Source organism: Sparus aurata, chromosome 2, assembly GCF_900880675.1.
Source record: "Sparus aurata chromosome 2, fSpaAur1.1, whole genome shotgun sequence".
NCBI lineage: Eukaryota > Metazoa > Chordata > Actinopteri > Spariformes > Sparidae > Sparus > Sparus aurata.
Genome location: NC_044188.1, coordinates 19700595 through 19714431, shown reverse-complemented (window position 1 = coordinate 19714431; position 13837 = coordinate 19700595). Strand labels below are relative to the sequence as shown.

Sequence of the window (13837 nt, the reverse complement as noted above, 5' to 3'; positions counted from 1 at the left end):
CTTCGAAAAATGCATGCAGATATTCCGTATTGCAGCACCACATATTTAGATCACACTGGTGGGAAATGGCTTTTAATTACGCACAAGTGTGGCAGCTATCCCAGTCATCGTTGACAGCTTAACACTAGCTTTGACCTCGACCAACCCATGCCTAACCCAAAACTTAACTGAACCTCAATTCACACCTCACCCCTAACCTTAACCAGTACCTCACAAATGACATTATGCCTCATTAAGGCTTTGGTCCCCATAAGTTCTACTGGTCCCAACAAGGTAGGTGTGTATAGCGGAAAACGTACACACACATAAATACACACAAAAACTGCATCAACATGTTGGAAACCAAAACGTTTTTATTCATCATCTTCTTCTGATACAAAAGTGTTTTTAAATAACAAACAAGTTTTAAAATTTGTGTCACTTTTTTTTAACAACCATAAATTAGCACTTTCTTTACAATACATTGATGACATCATCAAGACAACAAGCTTTGTACACAAAGGAACAGTCTCTAGACCTTAAAGGCTACGACCAGTGTCCATGAACTCACTCTCAACATCGATTCATATCTGGGCTTCTCAAAAGCATTTACAAATCTGCGACATCAGTGGTTCTCAATCTTCATTAGGCTGTGGCACATGCTCACCCTGTTTCAAGGCACAACTATTCAGCGATTGTTTGGAAATGTCACCTGGAGCTCAGCGCGGTCATACGAGAGGACGCGGCCAAGACATGAAGGCATGAGAGGGAAACTGCATTAGCTCAGAGGGGGAGGTGGTCAGGGGTTAATTTAATTCACTTTAACTCAATGTAATGTTTGTTTGACTTTGGAAATGTAATAAGTGTGCCAAGGTACACTGGTTGGAGAAGCACTGTTTTTTCAGGGTTCTAGGTTTCACCAGAACCTCGAAAGGATCATTGAGTGTAATACGGATGATGTTACATTTAACATACTTTGTGGAAAAGGCAGCCCACACTGTAAAAAAATTATTTTCTGTCAAAACATTAGGTTAAAATTACATGTGACAGGCACTACCTGGTTTTAAGATGACACAAAGCTCTAGCCCTTTTACATTTAAACTGCCCAGAGCCAAATTTTATTTACTCTACTTTAATATGTAGACCCTACATTTGTAGACATTCAAAGCCTCACTGAAACACAAGAGCTTTGCTAGATAGATTGTCAGGCAAAAAGGAACGGTTGCAGAATTTGGTGAGAGCAGCAGTAAGACAGTCATAACTTATAGAAATCAAAGCTTATAGTTCATTCTATAAGCAGTTATGAGCAAGATTAGAGTGGAAGTGGAAGGTGTGTCCATATTGTCAACAACATGCACAGCTGGAGACAATGACTAGAAATCTTGTCTCTGTCATCCATGAAATTTTGAAATGCAGCGTACAATAATCTTTTCCAGGGACGACTTGATTGTCTGGGAAACGAGCCACGATGCAGCAGACGAGGTTGAAGAGAAACAAGGGATGAGAGCATCAGACATACAGACGTGCAGGCGGGACAGACATGCCAATTAATAGTGCAGATTTCACTGTGCTTCTGTGTTGGCTTCATGAACTGAAGAGACTTAAGAAGAAACTGAGAGATGTACCCATGGTCAGATATGGTCTCTTACTGTTGGTGTAAATTTATATGAAATCTGGTGGGTGACATCTGTGGGAACAGAGTCATATACTTGCATACATGTGCATGTGCCTGCGACAGCTCTTTTGTTATTGCATAATGTGTCTTTTGGCAACTGATTGTCTAATAACCTCTAATTCTTTAACTTGCCTCGGGTCCGCTGTTTAGAAAAGAGGGCAGAGGGAATAATTTAATTTCCTGGCTTTCACGGTAACTTGAGAGCATATACAGTACGAGGATTCCAAGAGGACTGCACACATCATTGGAAGTTAGCTGAGCTTCTCATGGACTACTGAGGTAAAACACACAGGCCTACATTTCCCAGATGCCTTACCACTTCCACATTTATGGGTCTGTAAAAAGGCACATCCGGGGTTCTCCCAGGATACATTGCAGTATGACCTCATGGGTACCACTAAGGGCTGCAACTAACAGTCAATTACTTGATTAGGCAATTAAACCAACTAATTTTCAATGATCGATGAATAATTTCTTGCTATATTTCAAGCAAAATGTTATACATTTGCCCCTTCCTGCTTCTTAAGTCTGGGAATTTGAGCCCTGGAAAATAGTGATGAGTATTTATCAAATTTTCTTTGACATATTATAGACTAAACCTTTTCACAATTAATTGTGAAAATAGAGACAGATTAAAGGTGCAATATGTAGACATTTTAGATAAAAACAATTAACTAAATAGCAGTTTTGACATTATGATATTATGATACTGAAGTTAGCGTGCTAGCCATCTCTTCCAGTACTGTCTGGGGCCAACGCTCCTGTGCTAGCGGTATAAACACTAACACTCTCATGGTCCCTAGCTCACCCAGTCCAAACCGCTAACTATACGGCTAACTGAGCTGATAAGCTAAGGGCAACAGTTAGCAGCATTTAGCAGTTACTCTGATGATATGCTGCACCCTGTTTGTTTTGAGTATGCATATGAGAGGGGGCCAATTCTTACACATTGCAGCTTTAAACAATAAGTTGTTAGTTGCAGCCCAAGTAACCAACATGAACAACACATATTAAAAAAATATTCATGTTTCTTCGCCTGCGCTTGCCTTCATGATATTTGTAAGAAAACGGAACAACACACCACATTAGTTTTCTTCTGCAGCTTTCATACTGAAAACTGACCAAACTCTCCCCATTAAAAGGCTCTCTGCATATTCACATACTGTGTAATGATATGATATGAGACCCATCACTGCCGCCAGGTAATGCACTTATGACAAGCACAGATGCTTCACATATTGTATATAATTATAGTGCATTATTACAGCTTAGATCTGGTTTCCCAAAAAATCTGCTCTTTTATATTGTACAAAAGGTAATAATTTACAACAAAAAAAAAAAAATGTATCAGTGACCAAATGTAAATACATACATTTGATATGTTTTCTTCAGATTTTAATTACTTTTGGCCTGGTAGTTCATTGATTTCCTACACTTTTCCATGTGGACACATGAACCCATATGAGTTGTCAGGTGCTTTTGGGAAACATCAGCCTACAGCTGCTTAATGTTTGCACAAGGACTGTCCAGTGTAAAGTTCAAAACTTCAAAAGGCCCTAAAAAGACACAACGGTGTGAGGGTTACTGTGTGGAGCAGGTTCAGTCTCTGCTGCCGAGGGCTGGGGAGAGGAAAGAGAGACAGAGAGGTAGACGTGGTGCTACACAGCTTATTGGTGTGTCTGGTCTGCATATCGATGCTTCTCATCTGCCTTTCCTGTCTCTCTTTCTCCTTCATTTTCTGCTTTGTTTCTCTCTCCCTCTGGGCAAAGGAAGTCTTGCAGAGGTAGAGAGGCTACTGTTGCTACTGATGCACAACCCTCATCCACTATTCTCCTGCTGAAGAGGCACAAGGTCAGTTAGAGGGGTGTGAGGCATGCTTGAGGACTCTCAGTGAGCTTGTAGGATGCCATTACATCCAGTTGCTTCCTTGAGAAACTCCTGCTGCGTTCCTGCGTCACATCTCCCTCTCATCTATCTTCTCTGCCCTCTCCACCTTTTGTTTGACAGAATGAGTCTCTGTAAGCGAGAGGGAAGCAGACATAAGTCCATTCCTGTCCTCTCTCCTCACACCACCGTCTCATTGCCTTTCCCTGGTTTGATCCAGCCCTCGCCCGGCGCCCTCTTGCCCCCCCGGCTCGCCCTGCTGTCCCTGAGGAGGCGGGCGGAGCAGCGCTGCCAGGTGTGGAGGGTTTTTGCTGACCAGATCCACATGCCTGATGTGATGCCTACAAGCAGAGACATGAAGATTCGAAGCATCTCTGATGCCACATATGAGTCCCGGGGGCTGGCCCTGAACTCCCCCCAGTGAGAGAGTTGGTAGAGGTAACAGCCAATGACAGTGGACGCTGGGACGGTGTAGAGAACGGAAAACACTCCGATCTTAACCATCAAACGCTCCAGCTTGTCTGTTTTGGCGCCGTCCTTCTGCAGATTGGAGCGGATCTTGAAAAGAGCCACCAGGCCAGCACAGATGAACAGCGTGCCTGATGCACAGAAAGGAAAACAATAGAAGAAATGAGAGATTGTACATGTTTGAGAGGCACTATGTAGTTCTGGAGAACAAGTTTAAACTTAGTAGTTATTTTTTACAACCTTTAACATATATTTTTTTTTCCATACTGAAGAAACAAGCTGTTCTCAGAGGAAAATAAGGTCACCAGAACACTGTTTGAAGCTAGAGAGGTGGCAGGGTCCGCCACATATAAACAAAGTAAAACAGCATGAAACTGTCTCGTCCTTTAAGGTCAGTTTGTTTATTCAGTTTATTCAGCCATGAAAACAAAGAGAGTTTGTTTATTTAATTTGTTAAGACATCACAATTCAATCAGAGAAGATCTTTATCTTCTGATTACATTTTCTTCCCCAAAATGATATTGTGCACCTATAAAGAATGACTTTGAATATAAAATTAACAAAATTATCGATTTGTAAGCTGCGTATCAGTTTGTATGTCATTTGTTTGTTTTATTGTTTGATTGTTGAAGAAAAAACGTAAAATATTTCTGGGTTCCATTAAATCAGCTACAAATATGTATATAAAGAAGACTCATGAACACTCTGAAAATAGATACACTTTATAGATTTCAGGCCAGTTAACATAATAATTTAGTACCGCAAAAAGTTTTGGACAATATGGAGGTAAATGGATTATGTATGGATTAAGTATGTAATTTACGAGCAGGCCCTGAATGCACCAGGTAAAGCCCAGTCAACAGAAGCCGATAGCTGTTCACTGCAGTCCAACAAAACTTGTATTTTGAGATGAGAAAGGAATCTGATTGGATGACAAATGCTTTTTTTGCCACAATTTTCATCCTTCTACCGACAGGACTGATAGTAAACAGCTCTTCTGACACATAAATGTGATATGGTGGGGTGACTCAAGAGCATGGATGTTCAGATCGCGGCTTCAATTGTCAGAATCCTTACACCGCTAAATAAATAAATTGCTCGCACTGTCCTGTCATAATTACCTATTAGAAGGTATGTGGCCAGCGGCGCCACCACAAATCCTGTGAGTGCCTCCTGCTGCATGTTGCCCACATAGCAGAGCCCCGTCAGGTCGTCGGCGTCAACCAGCCTCATTATGAGGATGACGATGGTTTTGACGGCCGGGATAGCCCAGGCTGCTATGTGGAAGTAGGAGCTGTGCATTTCAATGGCCTCGTGGCCCCACTTCAGTCCAGCAGCCAAGAACCAAGTGAGGGTCAAGATCACCCACCTGAAGACAGCCAGCAAGAGGATACGGTTAAAATCATGCAGACACATAAATTCCTTTATTGTGATTAGCTCATCTTGCCCAGAAATTAGTCAGCAGATCATATTTTAGTGCAAAGTGTTGTCCTTGGGCTTTTTTATGTCCAGAAGGGAAACGTGAATACAAACAGGAAAACAAGGTCAAAGTGAAAAGCAAGAAAAAGAGCCGTGGCAGCTATGTGTTTCCACTTCAACTGCATGGCAGCACGCACCAGAAAAGTAGCTTTTTTTCTTAGTTTTTTTTTTTTTTTTTTTTTTACAAAGGCTGCCTTTGTATGTGAAAATTAATCCATGTAGTACAGAGGTTATGAGACAGGATAGTAAGTCCATAAAGAAAACAGGAAGCAAAGAGTCGTGTTCCAATTGTTCCCCCAACAGTCCATTCAAAATGACAATGGGACAAAGAGACGAAGGATTGATATGATAAAAACGTGTGTGTGTCTGCGTGTGTGCTTACCAGAGTGAGGAAGCCATGCCAAAGAAATAGAGCAGGAGAAAGACTATTGCGCAGCCGGTGCTCTTTAACCCTTCCTGGACTAGGATGGGTACGGCTGCGGCATCCAGGTCACAGGAAACACGCTCCCTGCCCAGAGTCAGCCTCACCTGCAGGAAGCAGAGGAAGAGAGTGAGGAAAGATAGAGGACAAAAAGTGACAGTGGAAGGAAATGAGACACAAATGAAAAACAAATCTTTATTAATCCAAGAAAAAGACACTTAGACACACCCTGTCAGTCGCATTTAACCAGACTGAAAATCAGAGTGCAACACCACTGTCATCAATACAGATCTCAGGTCTGTAACAGCTTGTCAGATGTAATGTAGGTGCTAACTACAAACAGAAGTCATTACCTCATAACAATGTTGTGTTGAAAACTTGTTTCTCTAAGTAAACATGTATTTTCAGTCTATTAATCAAAGCTCAAATCAAAAAACTGGATGTGTGGTAGAAAGTTAGCCTAGCAGGCTAATTTTCATCTGTTGACTGATCCGTTTGATAAAAAGGCCCTAAAAACATTTCTATATTTTCATACAACATAATAAGTATGCACAAAGTAGTTCATACCACATGAACTACTACCCTTGGTGTACTGTGGGGTGAGAAGTGGGGTCATATAAAGTACATATCTATAGTCGATCTGTTTCCCACCGTAATCACCGATCAGCGCAGCCTCAGTTTGGAGAAGTAGAGAGCCGCTCCAGCCCAGACGCTCAGCTCTGTACTGCAGTGAACGGGGTTCAGCAAAAAAGCGAAATTAACCACCTAAAACAAGGCTCACCTAAAAATTTTTACATCAGTTCAAGTGGACGTTGTATAGGTAAAATTCACACCGCTTTACATCGCCGTCAGACGGCGCCGTCTTTTGGCACTACATTTTCTCAACCACAGAACCTCCGTATCCCTACCCACTAGCGTAACTGGACAACAGCTGATCTGCGAGCGGTGGAATACAGCGCGAGGCCCAGCTGCTGGACGAGAGGTTTACTTTCGATAAAAACGAAACTTAACTCTCCGTATCCTTCCGCATTAGTGCTCATGCGTAGGGATACGGGGGTTGTGCGGTTGAGAAAATGTAGTGCCAAAAGAAAGCGCGGTCTGACGGCAATGTAAAGCGGTGTGAATTTGACCTATACAACGTACACTTGAACTGATGTAAACATTTTTACGTGAGCCTTGTTTTAGGTGGTTAATTTCGCTTTTTTGCTGGACCCCGTTCACTGCAGTACAAAGCTGAGCGTCTGGGCTGGAGCGGCTCTCTACTTCTCCAAACTGAGGCTGCGCTGATCGGTGATTACGGTAGGAAACAGATGGACTATAGATATGTACTTTATATGACCCCACTTAAAAAAAAACTAACTATCCCTTTAAGAGTCAAATTTAAACACTTTAAAAGTACCTTAACGAAACATTTCGACTCTGGAAGCCATTATCATCACATCTATATTGCTACTAACAATGCAAGTGTGAATAGATTAAGTTTACAGAAGTTCTTGATACCCACTCCACTGTTCGTCTTATCTTTGACTGTATTTTTTGATCACACTTCGGGACACTAACAAATATGATGTCTGGTTCACTTCATTTCAAATATGAAAAGATTTGTGGTTAATATGAGTCGTCGTGCAGATGAAGCACCAGATTATAATGAAACCCTGACACCCTAACCATGAAAACTAACTTTCAAGACTTTGCTCAAACCCTCTAGATTCTTTTTTAACCTAAAAAAACGACAAACTTAATTCGGACAATATAACACTGAATCTCCAACTTACCAGGTAGGCAACACTGTACAGGTTACAGCACATGGACAGGAAGATGATGGGCCTTTCAGGGTAAGAGAAGCGCTGTGAATCCAACAGAAAGGTGAGGACGGTCAAGGTGGTTGACAAGAAGCACAGCACAGCCCACACCGCCATCCACGCATCCGTGAACACTTTGGCCCCTCGTCGGTAGAGCCCGCTGTCGTAGCCGCACTGCAGAGTGCAGGTCTCGGTCTGTTTGTACCAGGTGTACTGGTCGGGGGCAAATCCCAGGGCCTGACACTCCTCCTGTTGGGGAGGATGACGGACGGGCTGGTAGGGCGGGTCCTCGTCCACCGGACCCTCCATACACATGTGGTTGTGGTCGTTTTGAGGTGGGAAGAGGCTGCAGTTGAGCATCTGGAGAGAAGACATGATTGGAAATGGCATTTTGGTTGCTTTTTATGGCTGTGATTTAAAAAAAAAAACGAATTAACAAACATTTTAGGGGATTATATCCTTTTATCCACATCACTCAGCTACTCCCTGAAGTCACATTCGTTAACGCATGGAGGATGTTTGTGTGATGATGTGACTCACCTCAGGCCAGATGAAGCCAAACTCACTGAGCACTGGGAGGCACTTTCTCTTGACAGACAGACACATGCTGCCACATGGACCAATGGGGATGGGAACCTTGTCAGTGCACATTGGCACATAGACTGAGCACAGGAAGAACTGAAGGTAAATGGAGAAACGAGATTACAGGTTAAGAATTTGCTCCGTTTTTCAGTCAAATGATTAATTTCTTGTTACTAGTTTGGTCTTGAGAATGTCAGGAAATGGTTAAAAATGTTGCGTTTTGTTTCTCAAAGCCCAATATGACACCCTAAAATGTGTTTTTTTGTCCACAACCCAAATGTATTCAGTCTATTGTCATAAAGGAGTAAAGAAAACAGAAAATATTCACATTTGAGAAGCTGGAATCAGAGAATTTTGACTTTTATTCTTACAAAATTACCCCAACCGATTATTCAATTTTATTAAAAGCGTTCACAACCAATCAAATAATTGTTGCAGCTCTACTGCAGAGCAAGTTTAAAAGGGACACAAAAATCTTTGAATCAATCATATCTAATTGTATGTTACATTTCAGTGCACTGACTTGTACTGGTTTAGTCAAAGCAAACTGTGAAGCAGAAGGTAAATCGTGTCAGCGGTAAAGCGCTCGTTAAAGAAGTAGAAACAGCGCTGTGCTTCCCCTCTGGGCCGGTCTTTCTTTCTACATATTACAACAGGATTACAGCTGGTAGGCGGCTACACACTGTTCTCCCACATGTGGATCCTTCATCTACTTAGCATATATACCCCTCAGTATCCTGCTGCCTTTACTTTCAGCACATTGCATCACCACTTTAAGTGGCAGGTCTCCATTTTCACTTCTAATAGGAAACTCCATAACTTGAGTCAAAACACTAACCTGCTGCCAAGGTTACACACACAACGCTACGTCTTTAAAAACAATATGTGATTTTAACAACACTGAGGGCATGTGCCCCTGTAATGCTCCGTAATCCCCCCTAATCCAAGGCTCGGTTTTCTCTGTCCCATGGCAATGGTTTTGAAATAGATATCTAAGTCAGGGTTATAAAGATAGTGAGCAGTCTGAAGTCACATCTGACTGTTTGAGATGATGTGGTAGTGATGCGAGGGAAGAAATATTCTGGGGTTACAAAAGGTTGCAATTTTAAGTGATTTCATGCCTTTACGGTGAAATCAGTTTGAAGCCGGAGTGTAAAATCATGCCGGGCACACGATATGAAAATACACAGCAGCCTGAAGTACATTTCAATCTGCTGCCTTCAAATAAAGGAAACAAACACGTGCCTCCAGGAGCTTGGACGGGCTGATGGCTGACTTTGAATGCTAAAGCGCGTTAAAGCGGAGTGTTTTCTATCATTTTTTCATTTTAAAAAATACCAAAATATTTAATGGGCCGTAACAAGAGCAAAATGTTTTTCAGGCTTGCGGCCTTGATCCAGTGACAGAGAAACCCCAGCCTGAAATTGGGCCTTGAACGGAGCCCAGATGAAACATGAATCCAAGAAGGGTGTCAAGGTTGGGAAATAAATACACACAGAAACATTATATAACACTTACTCTCTTTAGGAGAGAAATGATTTGTAGGGTAAACATAAAGACTGTGCGTGTCTGCATATGTTAATTTTGAGAAATTGCATCCTTGAAAAATAAACTTTGTAAGAATTAAAGACAAAGAATTGGCTGGCTACTTTTGATTATGAGTCTCAACTCTGATACAATAACTCCTTCCTCTGTTGGAGGCTGTGTATGGGAAGTATGCCATGTCCAAACCAGTTATCCGAGTCAAAGGGAACTCCCTTTAAACCCAATTTGTTACACTGCTCTCTGATCGGTATCTGGGATGTAGCGGAGCAGATGGAGCAGGCTGGCTGATCTGGAAGCAGTTTAAGGTTCTCACTACATATATAGAGAATGTCTGTTCCCAAAGTGAACCCCATGTATTGAGTAATCTGCCGTTTGATAACACGGGATGAAAAAAGTGAACAGAGTTGTCCAGTGTGTGAAAAGCAGGCAAAGTTGTAGATAAGGGAAGATGGTATTTTATCTTTCCCTGGGGGAACTTCTTGTGCAGCAGCTACAGAACAAACTAGGAAAGAGTGCAACATTAAATTAGACGCAGTAGTGTACCGTTTCGTTCACATATTTCCCACAATGACTTATGCGACAGTAATGTAACACATTCTGGGTATTTTCCCCCGACTGTTGGTAACCCGAGTGCCGACACTTTGCTGCTAAAAGCTGCTCTGGTTACTCGTCAGGAAGCCTCCCATTAGAGCAAATGTTGGGGGATACGGTTTCCCTTTCCCCTTTCCTCCCTCTTTAGCGTGTGTGTGTGTGTGTGTGTGTGTGAGAGAGAGAGAGAGAGAGAAAGAAAGAGAGAAAGAGGGAGGGAGGGGTGTCAGCTAATCTTGCGGGCCAATTTTCAGCTGGAGGGGGATAGTTTGGTTTTACGCTGCAGTTGCTCCCTGTTCTGTCTGGTTGTCTCACACATGCACACAAATATCTCCTCAGCATTTAGCGTGTCAAAATAAAACCTGTCTGCAGAGAAATTCACAGAAAAGCACAAAGACAAAAACCAAACACACACATTTGTTTCAGGGATCTGTGTGGGCATCAATAAACCGATCACTTGTCAACTATTCGATTCATGGGCATCTATTTTGGTAGGCTATCAATTGGTTCGAGGTATCTTTTTTCACAAAATTAAAGTCACAATTCTCTGAATCAACTTCTTCAAGGTCCACTATGTGGTTTTTATCATCAGAAGAGAACGATCTGTGTATTTCTGAATTTTTATGCCTAAACAAACAAAGAAAATGACTGAATACACTGAGAAAACACAATTTCATGCTGTTTTATGTACTTTTATATACTTTGTTGATATGTGGCGGACCCGCCACCCTTTGAGCTTCAAACAGTGTTACAGGGATCTTATCCTTGTCTGAGAACAGCTTGTTTATTCAGTTATAAGAAAGTAAATATTTTTGAGTTTGTGTTTTAACCTCATTAATATCGTACGTCTGAGTTTGAATTTCTTCTCAAAAACTATACTTAGTGCCCCTTTAAACAGTTAGCTTGTCAAAATAAATCCGTACACACAAAATAATCCCTGAAAAACACACAACTATCACACACACGTCTATCAGTGTGTGCAGATGTTTATTGATTTTTCGATCGTCAACTATTTAATTAATCTCCTGCTGTTAATCAATTTGAGTAACTTTTTAAGAAAATAAAAGTCAAAATGTTGTGATTTCAGCTTCTATCGTGTGATTAATTCCCGGTTTCTCTCCTCTTCTATGACAGTAAACGTACCATCTTTGGGTTGTGGACAAAACAAGACACCTGGGAACGTTTCACCACTTTGTGACAGTTTATAGAGCAAACAGCTATCTGATGAACGGGGAAAAAACAATCCACAAGTGTAGGTGTGACTGGCTGTGTGACGGGAGGTCATCTCACAATAAAAAATGAAAGCCAATTCAGGACGAGCAAATTCCATTCGCTGACACAGATTCGACTTCGAGTCTTTCCAATTATAACCTAAAGTCAAACCTTAGGGAGACAAAATAGGAACAAATCTAATTTTTTATTTCTTTACATGGTGCATGAGGCAAGACAAGCAGCATTTGTCTTTGCAGCACTGAGGGCACCATTGTTGAGTAAGAGACAGTAACAGTATATAGACTAGCAGTGAAGACTCAGCTGTTGCTGTGTGGGGCATGAACCGAGAATGTCAACAGACAGAGGGGGGCATTTTCAGTGAAATTAGCATGACAGCCTGGCACAACAGGAAGGAAGAGGGGACTCGGGGAGGCAGGGACCCCTCTGCTTGTTTTAACCCTATGGAGGCCGGCTCGCTATCACTGGCACCATCAGCCTGAACAGTTCACTGGATAGCCAACTATTGCTTGTAGCTCCCTGTCATGTGCTCTGGGACCACAGTGTATTCCTCTCTCTCTCTCTCTCTCTCTCTCTCTCACACACACACACACAAACACACACACACACAAATATAGCAGACTATCTCCGCTCAGCCATGCCTTAAAAGAGTCCAGGATCAGCGCCTCCTAAATGTGTGCATGCTTTTTATAACGCGCCGTCCCCGTCCCGCACCCGCACGCACGCATCTGTCCCGGTCGTACCTTGAGCTGGCTGGAGCAGCCGTACTGTATGAGCGGCGTGAACGTGGTCAGCTGCAGCTCCGCGTCCGACTGCAGCACGTTGCCAACCAGGTTGGGCATCTTGGTGACATTGTAGCCGAGACCCTGGCACATGCTGATCCGGATCGGGTCGCAGGTCATTTCCTCCACCTCGTCGCCGAAAGCCCGCACCGCGCAGAGCGGAGCGAGCAGCCCGGACAGGACGAGCAGGGCTGCCCCGCTGAGCGACACCATCATCCCGGGCATTGGTCACTCACCAGCCGCGACACTACCCTTTCTCTGTGGGGTGCTGGCACAGTTATATCCTTCCTTTTTAAAGAGTTTGGTTTGGCACCCCTGGTGTGTTTAGCACAGTCCAGCCGGAGAGGAGCGCGCGTAGTCCGTGCGTTTTTTTTCTTTGGAGGCTATAATATCCAAATCCGAGCCATTCAGACGATTCAAACATCCAGAGAGCAGCGGTGAATCATCTAAAGTGTTCTCCGATCAAAACATTATGCGCATTGGCGAATTAAAAAAAAATGTAGCCCTACATGTGGGTAAGTCCTTCTTGCGTTGTGTTCCTTCAGTAAGTCCGTGTGGAGGAGCGCAGCGCAGGGCTGGTTTTGTGCGCCTACTGCCTGCAAACGTCCAGCTCTAAACTTTATTGTGTCTGTGAGGAGAGACTGTTTTGCCCGTCCAGAGGAGAGCCGACCAATCCGTGCGCGGGAGTTTGGTTTCCCTGACCAACCCCTGACCAGGAGGGGCGGGATCCGGGAGAATCAGAGAGGGAGCGAGCCTCATCTCCTCCCCTCTACCCCTTATCCCATCTCCTCTCCTCTCTTCTCCTCACCTCTCTCCCTCTTACACTTTCCTCCTTCATCCCATTCTCCTCTTTCTCCTCTCCTCCTGCAAGGAAAAATCAGCGCACGTTGTGCCTGATGTGGCTGACATTTGTTTTTATTGGCTGTATTTTTAGGAAACAGGAATCTGAAAAAAAGATTTTTTTAAGCATGTGTGTGTGTGTGTGTGTGTGTGTGTGTGTGTGTGTGTATGTGTGTGTGTTTATTTTATATTTAAAGTCCCTAATGGTCCTTTAAGCCCGTCTGGAACGTCACCACAGGTTCCACTCTCCTCCTCTAAAGGCCCGTCAGCCCTAAGTGCTCGTGACATTGTAATTGAAAGTAGGGGCCTTAAGTGATGCTGAAGCATTGGAAATCTGTTTTGCATCGCAATGAATGCACATACTGGACAGGTTTTGTTTGCTCGTGGCACCCCGGGAGAAGACTTCTCTTTTACAGCATGAAACCAGCAGTGAAAAGTGTTGTTTTGGCTTTTTCTCCGTTTGCAAAAGTGGGAGAGAGAGTGCTTGGAATTGTTGCAAGTATCTCAGGAGGGGGAGAGGGCTCCATGCGTGTTTTCTTCCAAGTGATTTGCACAATTCAGA

At 43.1% G+C, this 13837-nt stretch overlaps 1 protein-coding gene across 1 annotated transcript; it reads right to left on the bottom strand.

Annotated features, from left to right (window-relative positions):
* Positions 1-333: 333 nt before the first annotated feature.
* fzd4 (frizzled class receptor 4) lies at positions 334-13071 on the bottom strand. The gene is made up of 6 exons (XM_030405842.1): positions 12397-13071; positions 8249-8386; positions 7682-8068; positions 5868-6013; positions 5128-5375; positions 334-4137 (listed from the first exon to the last, which is right to left on the bottom strand). The coding sequence occupies exons 1-6, from the start codon at positions 12658-12660 to the stop codon at positions 3719-3721; spliced, it is 1602 nt and encodes a 533-aa protein (XP_030261702.1). The 5' UTR covers positions 12661-13071; the 3' UTR covers positions 334-3718.
* Between the last annotated feature and the right edge of the window lie 766 nt (positions 13072-13837).